The 14,143-nt window shown below is 42.5% G+C and overlaps 1 protein-coding gene across 1 annotated transcript in view; it reads right to left on the bottom strand.

Moving 5' to 3' along the window:
• Positions 1-6,118: 6,118 nt before the first annotated feature.
• YWHAG (tyrosine 3-monooxygenase/tryptophan 5-monooxygenase activation protein gamma) overlaps positions 6,119-14,143 on the bottom strand; it is a 48,866-nt gene continuing 40,841 nt past the window's right edge. Inside the window, exon 2 of the mRNA XM_056556789.1 lies at positions 6,119-9,155. Coding sequence (XP_056412764.1) covers positions 8,499-9,155 — 657 coding nt within the window. The 3' untranslated portion in view covers positions 6,119-8,498. The remainder of the gene's footprint in view (positions 9,156-14,143) is intronic.

The following is a 14,143-nucleotide window of genomic DNA, read 5'->3' on the forward strand; positions in this document are numbered from 1 at the left end:
GAAGGGGGCGTGTCGACCTCCGCACGCCCCCTCAATACAACTCTATGGCAGAGCCAAAGCGCTGCCTTCGGCAATCTCCGGCTCTGCCATAGAGATGTATTGAGGGGGCGTGTCGGCCGCCGCTTCGTGCGGGGGTCGACACCCGCTATCTGGGCCGAGAGCCGAGGCCCCGTACAGAGAGATCGCAGGGGGCACCAGCGGTCGGACCCCCCGCGATCTCAAACTTATCCCCTATCCTTAGGGTAGGGGATAAGTTTTTCACCACTGGACTACCCCTTTAATATAATCCAATACTACTCTGGGTTACTGCCAGTCTCCCTCAAACCTTTTTAACCTTCGCTCTTCTTCATTCAACCTATTATGATAATCTTCAATGTGCCTGCTCTTTACAAACCATTAACTGCTTCAGAATTCATCAAACTCCAACAATTACTTTTGAACACTTCTGTATAAACAACCTGCACGCACCAGGTTTCAAACTTAGGCTATGTTCACACAGAAACATTTTTGCACAGAATTCTGCATGAAAAGTCTGCAGTGAATTCCGCTGAAAATAATTTCCCAATTTCAATGAAATTCCTGCAGTGGAAATTATGGGATATGGGCAGCATATCCCATTGTATGCATAAACTGTGGGATACTATGCCACCTGTTTGATGTGTATGGCTGGAGATCTCTTCACAAATACCTTTGGCAGCAATTTTTTTTTTTTTCTCTCTTCCCTCAAAAGAGCTGTATATAGGACTTTTTTTTATTGGACCAATGCCTTAATGGCACAGTAAATTGATAATGTTTAACAGTGCTTTGTATTATGGGGCTATAAATCATACATGGGCCCAATGGAGTTGCAGGGGTAGCCCCTTCCCAAGATCTGCTTAGATTAAGTGGTAACTAACCACCATTGCTTTTAAAGTTATTAAACATGTTACCCACACACAAAAAAAACATTGCCCTGATAGTTTTCACCGCTTTTTAAATGGGCGCTGTCAGATACAAAAACTTTTGATATGTTGTAAAGCATGCAAAACAAATAGGTTTTGCAATTGCCTTCATTAGAAAATTTCAGTATTTCATACTGAAAAAGCCAAACTGCCCCCCCGCCTGCTTGGACACATACTAGTCCTGCTGTGTCCATGCATCATCACCTATGTCATGGACACACTTCCTTGATTGACAGCTGTGAGTGCAGGGCTCATAGCTGGAGAAAAAAATCCTCCCATTGTCATCTGGTATCCTGCTACTGTCAGTGAGGACAAGCTGGGAGTTGTAGTTTTGCTAATGCTAGGGGAGATGTGAGCAGACAGCATACTGTGGGAGGGGGGGCGGAGACCTGCACAGTGAGGCCACACCCCCTCCCTTTGAGAGGAATTCAGACTAGTGAGCTAAATTAAAAGGGTAATAAAAATAAATAAAGGTGCTAGACACATACAAATTAGATGTACATGGTCAGGATTAGATACTGAGTGATATATTGATATATATATATAAAAAAAATTTGATCGGACGGGTATGCTTTAACGTCCTTTCCTTACCTAAATTCATCTCTGCACTTCTTTCTGAGGGCAACAGTATTTCTCAGGATGCACAGCAATCTGTCTGTCCCTCTTCACACACACAGACTAATGGACGGCGTCGGCAGGGATGTGGAATTCCTATCGCCCGGGCGTTGATCCACTATAGAGGTAGCCGGAGGGCTTACCTCTGTTCCCTGCTGTCTCATGGCTCTGTCATTGATGGAGCCTGGCTGGACTAGGCTCTATCAATGGATCGCAGAGCACGGAGATCAATGAAGTTCAATAGAGCTCTATTGGTCCGTATGAGGAATCTAATGACTCCTCCTAAAAGTCTAATAAAGTGTACAGAAAAAAAAAAGTTTAAATAAAGGTTTAAAAGACAAACATTAACCCCTTCCATGTTAAAAGTTCAAATCACCCACATTTCTTATATAAAAACCATGTAAAAATAACAATTATTTAGTATCGCTGCGTACGTAATTATACGAACTATTAAAATATAACTATGTATCCCATACGGTAAATGTAAAAAAAAATACCAGACCACAGAATTGCAATTTTTGTAATATCCCAGAAAAAAAAAAAAAAGTTAAAAAGCAATTAAAAAGTCAGGTCAATAGCAAAATGGTACCGATGACCGATTATACAGATTATGTGCCAAAAAAAAAAAAATGGAGCCCTCATTCAGCCTGGTATGCAATTAATTTTATTTTTAATTAATTGGCAATTAAAAAAAATTCAAAAAAGTTCAGAATTTTTTTTTTATTAGTAAAACAGACAAACTATACAAATCTTGTATTGCTGTAATCAGGAAGACCTAAAGTATAAAAATAACATATTAGCTCAACCATAAGGTACCGTATATACTCGAGTATAAGCCGACCCAAATATAAGCCGAGGCCCCTAATTTTACCCCAAAAACCAAGGAAAAGTTATTGACTTGACTATAAGCCTAGGGTGGGAAATACATCATCCCCTGCCCCCCCCCCCCCCCGGTCATCATCCAGACCCCCGTCATTAACACCCTCATCATCACCGCCTGTCATCATCCCACACCCCTCCCCCTTCATCATCACCGCCTGTCATAATCCCCTCATCATCCCACACCCCCCCCCTCATCATCATCACCACGTCATCAGCCCACCCTCCCTTCATCATCCCCCCTTGTCAATGTCTGATTTAACAGTGGTCTTCAACCTGTGGACCTCCAGAAGTTTCAAAACTACAACTCCCAGCAAGCCCGGGCAGCCATCGGCTGTCCGGGCTTGCTGGGAGTTGTAGTTTTGAAATATCTGGAGGTCCGCAGGTTGAAGACCACTGTGGCCTTCGACATCATCCAGCCCTCTCACCCCCTTTAGTTTTGTACTCCCCTCCGCTCGGCGGGACGTTAGGGTGCGCTGGTCTGGGCCATCTGTGTTGCAGGGACCGTCCGGTGGGAGGAATAGTCGTTCCGGGCTGTCCATCTTCACCGGGTGGGCCTCTTCTCCGCGCTTCTGGCATGGAATAGAGACGTTTCCTTGACTACGATGCACAGGGACGTTGCGCATGAACGTCCCTGTGCGTCAACGTCAAGTGACTATTCCGGGGCCGGGCCCGAAGCGCGGAGAAGAGGCCCACCCCGGTAAAGATGGACAGCCGGAACAACTATCCCTCCCCCACCAGACGGTCCCTGCAGCACAGATGGCCCAGACCAGCGCACCCTAACGTCCCACCGAGCAGAGGCGAGTACAAAACTAAAGGGGGTGAGAGGGTGGGGGGCTGGATGATGTCGAAGGCCTCAGTGGTCTTCAACCTGCGGACCTCCAGATGTTTCAAAATGACAACTCCCAGAAAGTCTGGACAGCCGATTGCTGCCCGGGCTTGCTGGGAGTTGTAGCTTTGAAACATATGGAGGCCCGCAGGTTGAAGACCACTGAAGGTGGAGAGTTCACTCGAGTATTAGCCAAGGTGGTGTTTTCAGTACGAAAAATCGTGCTGAAAAACTCGGCTTATACTCGAGCATATACGGTAAATGGCGTAGAAAAGAAAACCACCAAGTCTGCAAAATTACCGTATTTATCGGGGTATACCACGCACCGGCCTATAACACGCACCCTCATTTTACCAAGGATATTTGGGTAAAAGAAGTTTTTTACCCAAATATCCATGGTAAAATGAGGGTGCGTGTGTGCGCGTGTATACCCCGATACACCTCCAGGAAAGGCAGGGGGAGAGAGGCCGTCGCTGCCCGCTTCTCTCCCCCTGCCTTTCCTGGGGTCTATAGCCCTGCTGCCGCCACTTCCCTCCTGCTGACTATCTGCGCCGCTGCCAGTTCTCTCCCCCTGACTATCGGTGCCGGCGCCGATATCCAGGGGGAGAGAAGGGGCAGCGGCACCCATTGCCGGCGCCGCGGCACCCATTGCCGGCGCCGCTGCACCGTTGCCTCCCCCCATCCCCGGTTGCATAATTACCTGTTGCCGGGGTCGGGTCCACGCTGCTTCAGGCCTCCGGTGTGCGTCCCCTGCGTCGTTGCTATGCACTGCACGGCGCACTGACGTCATGCGCCGTGCAGCGCATAGCAACGTTGCAGGGGACGCACACCGGAGGCCTGAAGCAGCGTGGACCTAACTCCGGCAACAGGTAATTATGCAACCGGGGAGGGGGGGGGGGGGAGGCAACGGGGCAGCGGCAATGGGTGCCGCTGCCCCTTCTCTCCCCCTGTCTGTCGGCGCCGCTGCCCCATCGCCGGCAATGGAGCAGCAGCTCTGATAGCCAGGGGGAGAGAAGGGCCGGCAGCAGGGCTCTAGACCCCAGGGCAGGCAGGGGCAGAGAAGCAGGCAGTGCTGGCTGTCTCTGCACCTGCAAAGCCGCTGCAGTTCATTGATTTAAAGCGCACGCTTTAACTCATTGAACTGCAGCGGCTTATCGGCGTATAACACACACATAGACTTTAGGCTAAAAATTTTAGCCTAAAGTGCGTGTTATACGCCGATAAATACAGTATCTCTTACCATTTCAATTTCACCTCACCGATATATAATTTTTTGTTTTTGTTTCGGAGAATGTTATTGAAATATTAAAAGGCATCATTATAGTAGGTGGTTATGGCTATTATAGGGCGAGGAGGAAAAAATGAGAGTGTAAAAGCGAAAATTGGCCCGGACAAGTGGATCGTCATGAGGGACAAGTAGATTTTGCTACGTTTTAGTCCCATGGACAAGTAGTTTTTTATTAAAATTTGCACACCCGTGTCTTACACCTCTCCTTTTTGCCCACAGCAATCAGAGCTTAGCTTTTATCTTAAAGGACACTGATTGGTTGCTATAGGCAACAAAATCCTACTATAAACACAGCTTAAAAAAAATCTCCCCTAATTTGCATACACGAAAAAAAAACAACAAAAAATTCTGTAGTTCGGCACGGGATTAGTTTTTTTTAAATGCAATTGACTTTAAAGGGATAAATCATGTTATAATTGATAGTTTGGACAATTATGCATGCGACAATACCAAATCTGTTTATTTTTATTATGTTTATATATTTTTAATTTATATGAAAAATGGGAAAGGGGGGTGATGTGAACTTTTAAATATGTAAGGGGTAATGTGTGCTTTTTAACCCCTTTACTCAATAGCCTGTTTTGACCTTAATGACCAAGGCAAATTTTCAAAACCTGACATGCGTCCATTTATTTGGTAATAACTTAGAATCTCTTTTCATAAGCAAAAGCATTCCAGAGAGTTTTTTCATGACATCTTGTACTTTACATTAATGGTAAATTTTGATTGATATATTTAGCTTTTTTTGTTAAAAAAAAAAATTCCATTCAGCAAAAAAAAAAAACGAATTAATGATCTACAATATGTCTTTGTTTTCCCAACATTTGATAAACATTCTTTTAAAAGGTCCCATTAGATGCCGCCGTCAGCTTTGACATTGGCAATCTAAAGGGTTAATAGCCGCCCATGGCGATCATGCCAGCTATTAGCAGCGGCCACCAGCTGCTGAAATCAGTTGGGGGCCGCCAGGTATAAAGCAGGCACAAGTAAGGAGCCCGCTTCATACACCCTGAAGGGGGAGTTGGCCCTGTCCCTACTTGCCTGAAGCAGGGCTAAATGCATGAAAAATTCACCTGCCTGGCGCCTGAAACTGCATGCCCATCTCTGGGTAACAGATGTGCCAGGGGAGAAGGTCAGCAGCAGAACTTCTATTGTACAGCTAGTGCTTTGCTATGACACAGAAGTGTTACTTACCACTGTAATCCTGTCTGCAATAATTTGACAAAATCCAAATATAGCTTTTTGCATTTTGACTTACATTTTTTTTGCACTGCATTGCACTTTTACCATTATTCTATTACACCCAACATCTGGTATCTGGATGAGGCTCATCGCTTGTCCTTTTACACATGTTTGGCAGATGTAGCAAAGTAGTGTTTTTAGTTTTCAACAAAATATATAGATACTGCACAGTATAAATGGCATTAACATCTAAAAATGGTCTGATAAATACTAGATAACGTTTAAACATGTGATCTTATTCTGCAAAACAAAGGGGAGGGGGAACAAAAAAAAAAAAAAAAAAAAAAAAACAACACACCACACATCTTTAAAGCAGCACCCACATCAGATCTGTAAGTTTATTTGCTCAATGTGCGACAGTTACATAATGAAATCACATTCATGATATTCCATCACTGAGGAAAACTGCTAGAAATGGTCCATGTGGCAAAAAAAAAATTTTTGTAATAAAATAAAAATGGGAAAGTGTTTGAACTCAAAAACACAGAGTTTGTTTTAAAACAAAGTGAAAAAGTAGAAATGACAATTCACTGATCAGACCTTAAATAATTCACTGCATTACAATGACAAAGAAGCACAAACAAAGGCTTATTCAAAAACAGTAATTTTCCTACACATTAATAATTAGAATTTCACCATGACTAACACCAGACATTGAGGTTAGGCTAAAACTGGTGTTTAAGATACCTCCCACTCCCCAGCTAACCAATTTTTATATATTTTTTTATTTTTTCTTATTTTTTTATAACTTTTCTTTTACGATCAAAATTATATATTTGCATGTCACAATAGCAACATCCATTACATACCAATATTTAAACTATTACAGCTCTGTAGATCATAGTCTACCCCTTAAACCCTCACTTCCAATGGAGAACATTGTTTTTGCTTCTTGAAAATAAAGGCAATAAAATTGAAGACTAGTTGGCTTGCCATAGGAATACATAACATCTACTGTATAATTTAATTTCAAGCTACGTTATAGAAATACAACACTAGCATGCACAATATTGTATTGAGATTAATGCAGCGGTAGTAATTTCATTGGAGAAACTGTTATATAGGCAAGTGCAATAAAAATAAAAATTGCTGCTTCGAACCTTTTCATCATCCTTAGCTTTGGAGCCCTCTTAAAATAGTCAAGGTTTTATAGCAGCGAAGAACATAAAAAAATAAAATAGCTTATGTAATTCCAGTAAATTACTTCTATGTTGGACACAAATGTAACACTGATTACCACAGTGGTGGGGAGGGTGAAACAAAAGAAAAAAACCTGAATATTTCACTTGCTTTCAATTAAGAAAATAGAATTCTGCTACCGATATGCCTCAAATTCTGGCTATGAACATGCCACTTTAGCATTGCTATAGTAAGCTAGAAACATTCTACATATACAACAGCTTTTATGTTGCATGTCCTGTAAATACCTATGGCTTCTATAAAGAAATTAAATCATAAAAAATCTTTCTATACGGTTTCATTTAAATACTTCTAAACTAGAACGTTTAGAACTTTGGTTGCACATATTAAACCAGTCTGGAAACAAAATCAAGCAGAACTTTCTAGTTAGGAATTTGCCATTGATGCCAACAGACACTTGCAGTCAAGAGGTTAATCATAGGTTAATCATATTTTATCATGCAAGTGTAGCCAGTTACTGAAGTGTTTCAGTTCCATTTTACTAGGGGTTCAGATTAATTAGAGCATACATTATATATACACATCTATGTACAGTATATATAATTCTCTATTAAATGAACTTTAGATCTGTTTTCTATCACTGTTGCCTTTACATTGCTGAAATTAAGTATTAGGTAGTATGGTAATCAGGGTGTTTCAAGAGGAGGGAAAATGCAATACCTTAACAGAAATGCAGCAGCATTAAACCCTGATCATTTGGGTTGGTAGGTGGTCTGTTTATAGAACATTTTCTTGGTGCTGACAAGTGCTAAGATGACTTGCAAAGAACACTCACGAGACACTACTTAATCTGAGTCAGCAGATCAATTAGCTGAAGTGGAAGTCATAATTTACATCTGATGCATTAGATATCATCTAAACTTTTTATTTTATGCAACAGCATTATTTTATAGGTTGAAATAGGGAATTTACTGACTTTCCAGTAAGAGAAGGGTAAACAAAAACTGAATGCTTAAGTACTGGCAAGCTTTCCTATTAAACCATGTTATCATGAATACTGGCAGGCAGTGGCTAAAGAATTGTGTGTATACCATGTAACTAGGTGAAGTGTACAAAGTACACCACATTAAATAAATATGCATATACTGTAGCATGAAGGGCAAGACGTGCTTACAGCTAAGAATATAAATATAAAATAACTTACTGGAACCACAAAACTATTTAAAAAAAGGCATTCCATTCAAGTTATTCCTACTCTTAAATCTCTTTCTAAATATGTCTAGCAATAACTTAAAATTAAAAACAGCTCCACTTTTATTAACTACAGAACAGTCCATGTGCCAGTGTTTGGCTGCCATTCCATACTAGCACAGCCAGTCTAACTTTCCACTCGTGGTGTTTTGGCAAAATGTCGAAGAGGCAATCAAAGACAGGTGGTAGGGTCTTCCCCTGGGGAGGTTGTCCCTTCCTTACCCTCCCCCACCCTTAACCCCCCACTTGTGGGAAAAAAAATAAAGACTGCGGTAGTAGCATCAGCGTGCGGCTGCCAGTCCATAGTGAGGTCTTAATTGTTGCCTTCTCCTCCATCATCATCTTGCTGATCACTTGTCCAGAGTGTTAGGTTGTCACGTAGAAGTTGCATGATAAGAGTAGAGTCCTTGTAGGAGTCCTCATTCAGGGTATCAAGCTCTGCAATAGCATCATCAAATGCTGTCTTGGCCAGATGACAAGCCTGTTCTGGTGCATTTTGAATCTCATAGTAGAACACAGAGTAGTTAAGGGCCAATCCCAGCCTGATGGGATGAGTAGGTTGCATGTGTTCTTTGCTTATCTCATGGGCTTCGCTGTATGCTTTTTCTGAGGATTCCACAACTGCTGCTCGCTTTTCCCCAGTGGCTACCTCTGCTAGGTATCGATAATAATCTCCTTTCATTTTCAGGTAAAACACTTTGCTTTCATACTGTGTTTCACTGCAATTTTTTATAAGGAAATTATCCAATAGGTTGAGTACATCTTGGCACACCGCTTCCAATTCCTTTTCAATTTTTTCACGATAGGCACGCACCATCTCAATTTTTTTCTCGTTGCCATCAGCAGAGGTCTTCTGTTCAATACTGCTTATTACCCTCCAGGAAGATCTACGAGCTCCAACAACATTCTTGTATGCAACAGACAACAAGTTTCTTTCTTCATTTGAAAGAGGTTCGTTTAATTCTGTTACCTGGTAAAAAGGAGAAAATAATGAGCAATATAAAACATAAAAACGGTGTACTGGTTATTTGCATCTCTCCAATTAAGCCCCACTAAAATTCAGATATTTTTTCACCAGAGGGAATGGCCCAGCATATTATGCTACCCTAGACATTGGCAGCATGTTCAGATTACTCTAGGCTGTTTTACACGAAAGAGCTGGATACCTGGAACAGTTTGTTTCAGGGAAAGGTATCTTCAGTAGGTATTCCTCTGTAATTACTTTAATTCTTTCAGGGCCTATGTAGTGTCTAGCATGTGAAAAAAAAGGTAGTGACATCCATTCATTACAGCCATCAAAGACCACATTGCAGACAAAAAAAAAAAAAAGTGACCACCACAAAATAACATGCTTTTATGTGTGACAGGAAGTCACCTGTCCTGTATTACTGCTTGTAAACTACATGATTATATAATCTCCTGGTAGCTCAGACTCTCCTTGTTGGTCTCTATCATTTGTAGGCTCCTGAAGTATATCTGCCACATTAGACAAAGCACTGATATACAGTAATAGGATAGCCCATAGAGGGATAAGATGCAGAGTTCTAACACTCCCTTGATCACACAGCTTGTCTCCCTATTGCATGGATTCTGTAATATGTCCTGTGAGATGCAGTCTGACATAGCTCTTCTGTGTATAAGAGCTGAAATTCCACCTAACATTTTATTTTAATAGTTCCCCATACGGCAATATCAAATTTACGCTGGTTTCTGTACAGGATCATTAATAATGATCCTGTACAGCAATCGGTGTAATGTAAAAAATAAAATAAAAAAAATCCCAAATTGCTGCTGTTTGGTCACATCACATGCTAGAAACTTTTAATATGGCCATTGTAAATAATTTTTCAAGTAGAATCAGCTGAACCCCTTTTTTTGGCATTTTGACATTTTTTCCCGATTAATCGATGAATTAATCGACAACTAATCGATTAAAATAATAGTTAGCTGCAGCCCTAAAGTGCAGTGATGAAATGCCGCTTCCTGTCTCTGTAAAGCAGGAAATGTAGGCTGCATTAGGAGAGATATATCAGGGGAACGTGTCACAATGGCAGACAACCACACAACCATTGCGCAATTCTTTGTCGGGACTGGACTCCTAAGCATGCAAAGATCAGATTAATCAATATACACTGCTCAAAAAATAAAGGGAACACTTAAACAACACAATGCAACTCCAAGTCAATCACACTTCTGTGAAATCACACTGTCCACTCAGGAAGCTACACTGATTGACAATCAATTTCACATGCTGTTGTGCAAATGGAACAGACAACAGGTGGAAATTGTAGGCAATTAGCAAGACACCCCCAATAATGGAGTGGTTCTACAGGCGGTGACCACAGACCACTTCTCAGATTATATGCTTCCTGGGTGATGTTTTGGTCACTTTTGAATGCTGGTGGTGCTTTCCCTCTAGTGGTAGCATGAGACGGAGTCTACAACCCACACAAGTGGCTCAGGTAGTGCAGCTCATCCAGGATGGCACATCAATGCGAGCTGTGGCAAGAAGGTTTGCGGTGTCTGTCAGCGTAGTGTCCAGAGCAGGGAGGCGCTACCAGGAGACAGGTCAGTACATCAGGAGATGTGGAGGAGGCCATAGTAGGGCAACAACCCAGCAGCAGGACAGTTACCTCCGCCTTTGTGCAAGAGCCCTGCAAAATGACCTTGAGCAGGCCAGAAATGTGCATGTGTCCACTCAAAGGGTCAGAAACAGACTCCATGAGGGTGGTATGAGGGCCAGACATCCACAAGTGGGTGTTGTGCTTACAGCCCAACACTGTGCACGACATTTTACAATCTTGGATTTCACTGGCAAATGCCAAATTCGCCACTGGCGCCCTGTGCTCTTCACAAATGAAAGCAGGTTCACACTGAGCACGGGACAGAGCCTGGAGACTCTGTGGAGAACGTTCTGCCTGCAACATCCTCCAGCATGACCGGTTTGGCGGTGGGTCCGTAATGGTGTGGGATGGCATTTCTTTGGGGGGCCGCACAGCCCTCCATGCGCTTGCCAGAGGTAGCCTGACGGCCATTAGGTACGGAGATGAGCTCCTCAGACCCCTTGTGAGACCATATGCTGGTGTGGTTGGTTGGCCCTGGGTTCCTCCTAATGCAAGGCAATGCTAGACCTCATGTGGCTGGAGTGTGTCAGCAGTTCCTGCAAGAGGAAGGCTTTGATGCTATGGACTGGCCCACCTGTTCCGCAGATCTGAATGAGTGAGCACATTTGGGACATCATGTCTCGCTCCATCCACCAACGCCACATTGCACCAAAGACTGTCCAGGAGTTGGCGGATGCTTTAGTCCAGGTCTGGGAGGACATCCCTCAGGAGACCATCCACCACCTCATAAAGGAGCATGCCCAGGCATTGTAGGGAGGTCATACGGGCACGTGGAGGTCACACACACTACTGAGCCTCATTTTGACTTGTTTTAAGGACATTGCATCAAAGCTGGATCAGCCTGTAGTGTGGTTTTCCACTTTGATTTTGAGTGTGACTCCATATCCAGACCTCCATGGGTTGATAAATTTGATTTCCACAGAAAATTTTTGTGAGACTTTGTTGTCAGCTCATTCAACTATGTACAGACAAAATTATTTTTCGAGCAGTGTACAAAAAATAAAAAAAAGTAAAAACAGTATATACTTTTTATAAACACACCCCATTTTTATTTTATTACTGCAAGAGGATTTAGGATTTTTTTTTGTTTCTTTTTAAAATTAGATTAGTGGTATGCCCTAAAAAGAGGGCTATGTTGCCAAAACTACGTTTAATTTACCACATTATTTTAAAATACACGTGGCTGCCCAGTTTGGTTAGGAAAATTGCTAGGTCTGTTTGGCCAATACTTGCCCTGTGTAATAGGGCACATAAAAGCTGTAGCTAAACTTTTGCATCTGTTGCACTGAGCACCACTGTAATACAGCAAACAGTGTCCTCATGCTGTAGTTATTGAAGGGAAACTGACAGCTCGATGAACTGAATAAAAATTATATATAAAACTTACGTGGATTCGTGTCGCCTTTCAGGAGATATTCTATATTAGACTCAGTTACCATTATGTAGGTGTTCCGAGCCTCCCTGCCTCCAACCTCTCTGCTCCCATATGCCAGCCTAACTTGTGAATATTCATGAAGGAGCTTTCACTCACATAAGCATTAGGTTGGCAGGAATATGAAAGAAGAGGGGGCAGAGCACTGGCCCTCACCTCCATTCCGCAATGATATTTACATACTAACAACAGTCTAATACAGCGTGTATCTCCTGATAAATGTATCACAAAAATGTCAACTGTAAGAAAGCTACTTAAGAGTACTTTTTTTTATTAGTGTTCAGTTAAAGAGAAAGTGTCCGGGTTTGTATTTGTGTGATGCCTTACAATGGCTGTAAAGGAGAAGTAAACAGTCTAAGACTCTGTGCCATACTACATATGCAGCAGGGAAAGAACCAAAGAGCTGACTTCTACACACAGGAAAGCCTACATGCACATTAGCACTTGGCTATGTTCAGAGGATCTCCGTTGAAACAGCGGGATATGAGCAGAAAAATAAAGCTACTGCAAGCAGTAATTTTTTTTTTTATCACTCAAAGCCTGCAAAAACAACAGGCTTGAATTGAGCTCTGAATGCAGATGTGTATATAGTGTAAGGCTGGGTTCACACTACGTTTTCCCCCATACGGCAGGGGGGAGCTAAAACCTCGCGCTCCCGTATGTGCTCCCGTATGTCATTCATTTCAATGAGCCGGCCGGAGTGAAACGTTCGGTCGCCGTATGCGCTTTTACAACCGGACAGTGGTTGACCACAGTTTTAGGTCCGGTTGTAAAAGCGCATACGGCGCAAAAATTAGCCGACCGGACTGAACGTTTCACTCCGGCCGGCTCATTGAAATGAATGACATACGGGAGCGCATACGGTGACATACGGGAGCGCGAGGTTTTAGCTCCCCCCTGCCGTATGCGCTCCCGTATGGGGGAAAACGTAGTGTGAACCCAGCCTAAGAGTGAATATAAGGTAATGGGTCAGATTATACAGTCAGGAGTGTGTATTAGGCATACAAGTTGCTTAATGTAAAACAATAACACCCCACCCATCACTCCCATTTTTTTAGAATTACACTCACAGCTGTGATTCCCTAAATTGTCTGTCAGACACGCTATAAATCCCTTTATTACAGAAAAATAAGGGTGTATTGAGAAACTGCAAAAAGGTCTTTGAACAGAGCACCTTTAGCTACTAATTAATCAAGAAATCTCAAGTGTTTTAATTGGCCACAGGTCCTCTAAATATGTTACAGTAAAAATCAGCCCTAAAGTTCTATCCACTAGGGGTCCCCATACCATGTTAATCGCTGTTGTCCATCCGTCTCTATGCTCTAGCTGACCCTGGTAGTACTCCTGCGCAGTCAAACCACTAGAAGTGGGAGCTCAAACACTGTGCAGAGTGCATGAGCAGAGTACAGCAGTGAGAGCAGGCAGAGCTGTGGGCTCGGCTTTGACTGACTTCTCAGTACATTATAAATGGGAAAAAAAAAAAAAACAAGCAACTATTTGCTGTATCTAAGCTACTTAAGGATATTGGGGGGAAATTTTTGAAAACCTGTGTAGAAGAAAAGTGAAGCAGTTGCCCATAGCAAACAATCAGATTGCTTCTTTGATTTTTAAAAAGGCCTCTGAAAAATGAAAGTCCTCTGCACAGGTTTTGATAAATCTCCCCATTGGACGTTAATGTACATCCTGGAACTTTGCCACTAGGGATATAAAATGTGTTTTTACATAGCTGCACGTTAAAGTTATCTAACTTTGCAAATGTCCAAGTGTAATCTTTGTTGAGCACATACACTGTTTCTCTCAGCTTTTCCTCCAGGCAAGAAGTTCAATAGCACTAGTGGTGCACCAGAATTCAAAATTAGGGCTGAAATCGGAAATTAACTGGTTGCAGTCTAAGTACGACCC

This window comes from Hyla sarda, chromosome 2, assembly GCF_029499605.1.
Source record: "Hyla sarda isolate aHylSar1 chromosome 2, aHylSar1.hap1, whole genome shotgun sequence".
In the NCBI taxonomy this organism is placed as follows: Eukaryota; Metazoa; Chordata; class Amphibia; order Anura; family Hylidae; genus Hyla; species Hyla sarda.